Source organism: Triticum dicoccoides, chromosome 5B (genome assembly GCF_002162155.2).
Source record: "Triticum dicoccoides isolate Atlit2015 ecotype Zavitan chromosome 5B, WEW_v2.0, whole genome shotgun sequence".
Taxonomy (NCBI): domain Eukaryota; kingdom Viridiplantae; phylum Streptophyta; class Magnoliopsida; order Poales; family Poaceae; genus Triticum; species Triticum dicoccoides.
Genome location: NC_041389.1, coordinates 455,998,706 through 456,005,419, shown reverse-complemented (window position 1 = coordinate 456,005,419; position 6,714 = coordinate 455,998,706). Strand labels below are relative to the sequence as shown.

The 6,714-nt window shown below is 47.2% G+C and overlaps 1 protein-coding gene across 1 annotated transcript; it reads right to left on the bottom strand.

Moving 5' to 3' along the window:
* Positions 1 to 309: 309 nt before the first annotated feature.
* On the bottom strand, positions 310 to 3,522 carry LOC119310714. The gene is made up of 2 exons (XM_037586364.1): positions 3,381 to 3,522; positions 310 to 1,623 (listed from the first exon to the last, which is right to left on the bottom strand). Exon 2 carries the CDS (start codon positions 1,582 to 1,584, stop codon positions 442 to 444), a length of 1,143 nt encoding a protein of 380 aa, XP_037442261.1. The 5' UTR covers positions 1,585 to 1,623; positions 3,381 to 3,522; the 3' UTR covers positions 310 to 441.
* Between the last annotated feature and the right edge of the window lie 3,192 nt (positions 3,523 to 6,714).

The window sequence follows — 6,714 nt, the reverse complement described above, 5'->3', positions numbered from 1 at the left end:
AGTTAATTAATAAAATATAAACTAGTTTAAGTCACAAAATCACATGGTGGGAATACTCTTCGAAGCAGGGAGCATACCCAAAAGTTCACTGCCACAAAGAATCGCGGGTGTGGTCTGCTGGGGCCAAGGCGGGCGCGCATTCTACACTCGAGATAAAGGTAGGAGAAAGGACGGAGAAATCCTCAAGATGAAGTTTTACTAGTTGACTCAAGCGCAGAGGTAAAAAAACTAAAAATATATGCTAGAATTTAAGCAGATAGCATGACCAATAATTTTAATTTATAATTTTTTACCAAAAACAATATTCCATAAAGAAAGATGCACCATGATGCTTTCATTTCTTCTTGCAGCCATCAATTGCCTATTTGACTATTTCAACCATGGAGATAAAAGCTAAGCAAATATATTCATTCACATCTGATGAGAAAAACCATGGAAGGATCAATCCAATAACAGTGACACATAGATAAGTTTTCCTTCGAGCACGCAGTGGATTCTATTGTCCTCCAAACTGTAACACTCAGACTTGTGCTTGATGATCTGGAAACCATTGACATCGCGCACCACCTCCACACCGGTCAAGATGGTAAGCTCATCGACCGCACCATCAAGTGGTGTGCACGAGGTGTGCCTCAAGAGATTTCGAAAGCTGGTGGCGATGCAGAACTTACCTGAGCCCATGTTTAGCAGGTGCCTCTGCCATGGCAAGCACTCATCCGGCAGGCGGCTGAGATAGCTCCAGGAGTGCCGCACCACCGGTTGCCTGGAGGAATCGAAGTCAAAAGCACGCAGGCAATGGTTGGGGTTGCCAATGGCATCGTCGAGGCCAAACCAGAGGCCAAACTCAGGGACATACTCTGCCGCACCATGGACGGGCAGCACCCAGCTGCCAGCCTGTCTCCACTCGCGGGTTACCGTGTCAAAGAAGGCGCAGGCTCCGGCATCCACGGATGAGGCACATATTGTGGTGGCATCCAACACGACCGCTGCAGAGGGAGCACAAACTTTGCTGTTGCCGCCAGGCAGGCAGTGCGGAAACAATGGCGGGCAGGGCAGAGGTCGCCAGTACCAAGGCGGTTTGCTCAGATCAGTTGTCCTGGTATATTTCAAGACCTCAAACAAGCCACCGTCCTCTCCTTTGCCTATGACATACAGCTCGTGGTATTCTTGGCCATAGCCCCGCCGAGTGATGGACAGGGAGATTGAGTCGCTCTGCTTACAGAAGTTGGCTTGGGGCATGCCAAAGACAAAGTCCGTGCTAGTGTCGTACATCATCGTGTGGACGTTAGGGCTGACGAACATGACAGAGCCCTCCCCCTGCCCTTTCAGCAGGGAGAAGAAATGTCTGGCCGTTAAGTCGGCCATGTTAGGCAGTGATGAGAAGTTGATGTTCGTCTTGGGCAGACGCTGCTTGGGGCTCCCTTTCAACATGGTGGATAACCATCCCTTCTTATTGGCTTCTGCTTTTTGGGCAGCTTCTGTTGAAGGGTAGAAGAGATGCTCCATGAGGTTGATACGGCGCAGGGAATAAACTCCCTTGGGGTAATTGTGTACTATCATATTCGCAAACTGACGATTCATCATCCTCGAGAATTTAACACACCCAGTAGTTGAATATCGTGGCTATCAAAAGGAAAAAGTTAGTACAGTAGCATTAACACTTGTCGAAAACTAAAATATCAGGATTACTCTAAATAGAAAGATCAAAGGGTCTGTCTAGTTACTGCAAATCTAAGTGACTCAATCAACATAAAAAGGAAAAGCAAAAGAAAAAGGAAAATACCTGCATGAATCTCCGAGTAAAATCAATGACATAGGACTTACACTTTGATGTGCAATACTTAGGGCACATCTAGACGTGCTCTAGCAAAACCGAAGATCAAGGGTGTGTTTGATTGAAGAATGTGAGCGCTACATATAAATTTTGTCAAATTATATTTCCATCTAGTATCATATTTTATCTTTTGTAACTAACTAACATTTTCAGCTACTTCTCTCTTCCAGAACAAAGACAAAAGGGGGAAATATATCAATGTGCCTATTGCCAACTTTGATTAGATGGAGTTCATATTTCAGGATAAGCATGCTACCGGAGAGTTCACGGTCCTTCAAACACCCTATGACCGTGTTCATGCCCGTGACAAGGATTTTATTGGTGATACCGAGAAGAAAATATGAGTGATGTTAAGGTTGATCCTGCAACACATTATGATTCAGATTGTGTTCTTGACGACACCACTAATGAATGCTCGTCTTCGAAGCGTCCTAGAGGTGGCAAACGTGATAAAGGTAAGTGGGTGAAGTGTGATGAGAGCGCAGCTCAAGACATGACGCGGTCTCTGCGTGATATGTCGGATACTATGCGTTCCACACACGTACCAACCCGAATGAGAATTTATTCAAAATAATTGATGACATTGAAGAATACCCTCTCTTCATCCGACTTGCGCTACAGACATCTGTGGCCACCAATGAACAAGTGGCTTCCATGTTGAAGGGGAGACCGATGGCTGCTATTCAAGAGTTTGGGTGCTGGATCGGTGATAACTAGCTTTCCTGAATACGTTCCCGTTGCTCCTGCTGTGTGATTCATTTCACTGCGAACTTTCAGGATTATTTTGTATGTCTTCCGGCATCGTCTCCTAGGGAGATAATGACCGTGCCTCCTCATGCAGGCATGTAACGATGTCACAGAGTTATTCATTCCTGAACAATAAGCTTTTTACTCAGATTCTTTATCAGTCAGTGTGTTAAATTAATCATCATAAAGCTGCGCTGAATTTTTGCATGACTATTTACAACTTGATCTGCTTATAGCTGTTTCTCTGTTTCACTGTTTTTTCAAGGTATTGTAGTGATGATGCACTTGTTATAAGCTACTCCCTCCGTCCCAAAATTCTTGTCTTAAATTTGTCTAGATACGGACGTATCTAATACTAAAATGTGACTTGATACATCCGTATTTAACAAATCTAGGACAAGAATTTTGGGATATTTGGATCCTATCAAGACGAGCTAGCTTGCCCTCGACACAGGCAAACGGCTAGCTGCTGGCTCTTGCCAGCAACGGCACTGAACCAAACGGGCAGCTAAGGCAAAGATAGCCCAGCCGAGCTAAGCTAGCTCAGCTATAGGCAAGCTGGGCAACACAACCAAACGCACCCTAATGGTTTGGCGAGAAGGACAAGAATCGAAAGCTCATACCTGCACCACCAAAATCTAATGTAATTTTGTGTGCCACCCGTACAAATTTCACATCTAGGGCCGTCGTCGGTACGAGAACTAATCCTACAAGCGTTTCCCTGTGGTAGGAGCTGTGAGCCACGGGCGCAGATCGCATACAGAGGAAAGGTTAGGCTGGGAGAGGTTCGGATGAATACCTGAAGCTGGCGCCCGGATCTGACAAGCCGGCGCCTGGAAAGTGGGGTAGAAAGGCGGCGGAGGAGGGGAGGGGAGGGGAGGCGAGGCGAGGCGAGATTTCGAAGGGACCTAGATTGTTCTCGTGGCCGAAGTTTTCTTAAGGCCGCGAATAACTGCCAAACTTCAGCTCCGGAGGTGGGATCGGTCGAACGGTTGTTCCCCACGGGAGATCGATCGATCGGTCGAACGATTTTAGTTCTCTTTTTTTCCAGAAAATTATTACGATTTTAGTTTCTTTTAGTTTTATTACGATTTTAGAGCATCCACAGCTGTGCGCCTCAAACCGGCCTCATACGCGTGGGCGGGCCCCGGTCATGATTTTTTAACTCAGATGTGCTCGTTTAAACCGGCCTCAAATGTCCGGACTGACCGGCACCCCTCATATCATGACCAAATATGGGGCGGATATGGGGCGCCCGCCACGTCAGACCCGACAGCACAACCTCATCCCCAATTGCATCAAATTCACCAAACCCTTCCTCCTCCCCCCGTCGCCCTCCAAGCTTTCCCACGCCCGAGCCCTCGCCATCCTCCACCCTTGCTCCCCATCCTCACCACTTGTCCCATCCCTGACCGTCGCGACGGAGACACAGTCCGCCTCGTCCGTCGGCGTCTCTTCGTCGGCTCCGTCTTGCAAGGTGGAGAACGTGGCTGAAAAGTTGCGGCGACGCCGACAGCGAGAGAGGGAGGCAGCGGCGACGCAGGGAGATTTAGACATGGTGGAGCAACTGTCTCCTCCGCCGCGCTCGGACCCCCGCAATCTTCCATCCAAGCGCCAATGCGAATTACGTTGTCCGACCCTGTTGGGACAGAGGAGGATTCAACGACATGCTGAGCCACTCCGGAGAGCTTTCCGCCGACGCAGATGCCGGCGGTCAACGTATGTGACTCGCCCAACTCGTTCGGGCGTGGATGAGCATGGGCAACGGCTCCGCCCGGGCTATCCTCAACATGTTCGACGGAATGACAGAACAAGAGTCAGGGCGCTTTCTTTACTCCTGTTCGATCAAATTTTTGCATAGATCTCTAGTTCATTTGGCACATGATGAATGCTTGCAAACCATGATCGTGTAGGAGGCGTTCTTGTCGAACATGATCAATGCAATGAAGATTCGACCATAATGAAGTATGAATTGGAGGGAACCACCGCATTTGAAGTTGGTGCAACATTCGATCCCAATCCGAGCAGGAAGAAGACGAAGACGACAAAGGCAAGAGATCGGCATTCTCAAGATTTGAGGACATCTTGTTGGTCAAAGCTTGATTGACCACAATAATGGATCCAATATGCAGCACAGAGCAAAAGAGGAACACACATTGGGAGAATATTTGGAATGAGTATCACGAACAAAAGAAGTATGTGGAGTCGCATCATATCATGACACCCGCAATGTGGCATCTCTCCAACATCGATGGGGGGTCATTCAAGGGGAAGTGAACAAGTACGTCGGCTACTACTCACAAGTGATCAAGCGCCCTCAAAGTGGGATGGGAGTGGCAACTCACGTAAGCTCAATTTCTTCATCTTGTCGTCATTTGCATTCTCGTGCTCATACATATGTTGTTTGCTAGATGATGACGGCGGCCACTTTGTATCTCAAGGTGGAGAAGAAGCCATTTGCTTTTAGCCATTGTTGGATCATATTGAATGGCAAGCCGAAGTGGAATCAAGTTGTGGCCGATCTCAAGTCCGACAAGAAGAGAAACGATGGCCACTAGTAGAAAATAGGGCTTGGGTTTTTGCCAGATCAGAGCAACAGTCTCGATCGTGTTACGAATCGGGACTAATGGGAGCATCGGTCCCGGTTTGAGCGGCCAGGACGCCAACCGGGCCTCGGCAGGCACCAGTCCCAGTTCGGCTGGGACCTTTAGTTCCGATTCCAGACACCAACCAGGACTAAAGGGCCTCACTCCTGGCAAAACCCCTTTAGTCCTGGTTGGTGTCTGGAACTGGGACTAAAGGTCAGTCTTTAGTCCCGGTTCTAGACACCATCCGGGACTAAAAAGATGCATATACATATGCTCGCCCTGCCCGCTCACTCCTCTGTTTTTTGGCCGGCCGGTGTGTGGGAGGTGTGTGCTATTCTATTCTCACCTCCTATGCACATGAGGTGTTCGATGAAATGCATGAGCCACACTTAAGCTTTCTCCTCTCCAAGCTCGACCTCCAAGCTGCATTTTCCCCAAGATTTGTCTAGGTTTGGTGGTGAACCAACTATCCAAGTGTTCTAAAAGGTTAGCAACTTCATTAATTCATCTCTCACTGCTAGTTTAGCTCATTTCAAATGCTCTAGAAGTAAAGTGGTGTGTGGGTTTTGTTGGGAAACGTAGCATGGAAAACAAAAAAATTATACGCTCACGCAAAGATCTATCCATGGAGATGCATAGCAATGAGGGGGAGAGTGTGTCTATGTACCCTCGTAGACCGAAAGTGGAAGCGTTTGACAACATGGTTGATGTAGTCGAACTTCTTCTAGCTCCGACCGATCAAGCACCAAACATACGACATCTCCGAGTTCTGCACATGTTCATCTCGGTGACGTCCCTCGCCTTCTTGATCCAGCAAGGTGTCGAGGTAGTAGATGAGTTCCGTCAGCATGACGGCGTGGTGACAGTGATGGTGAAGTGATTCTCACAGGGCTTTGCCTAAGCACCACAAAACTATGATCGGGGGTGTAAACTGTGGAGAGGGGCGCCGCACACGGCTAACAATTGATGTTGTGTGTTCTAGGCGCCCCCTTCCCACATATATATGAAGGAAATATGCCCTAGAGACAATAATAAAGTTATTATTTATTTTCTTATATCATGATAAATGTTTATTATTCATGCTAGAATTGTATTAACCGGAAACATAATACATGTGTGAATACATAGACAAACATAGTGTCACTAGTATGCCTCCACTTGACTAGCTCGTTGATCAAAGATGGTTGTGTTTCCTAGCCATGGACATGAGTTGTCATTTGATTAACGAGATCACATCATTAGGAGAATGGTGTGATTGACTTGACCCATTCCGTTAGCTTAGCACTTGATCGTTTAGTATGTTGCTATTGCTTTCTTCATGACTTATACATGTTCCTATGACTATGAGATTATGCAACTCCCGTTTACCAGAGGAACACTTTGTGTGCTACCAAATGTCACAATGTAAAATGGGTGATTATAAAGGAGCTCTACAGGTGTCTCCGAAGGTACATGTTGAGTTGGCGTATTTCGAGATTAGGATTTGTCACTCCGATTGTCGGAGAGGTATCTTTGGGCCCTCTCGGTAATGCACATCACTGTAAG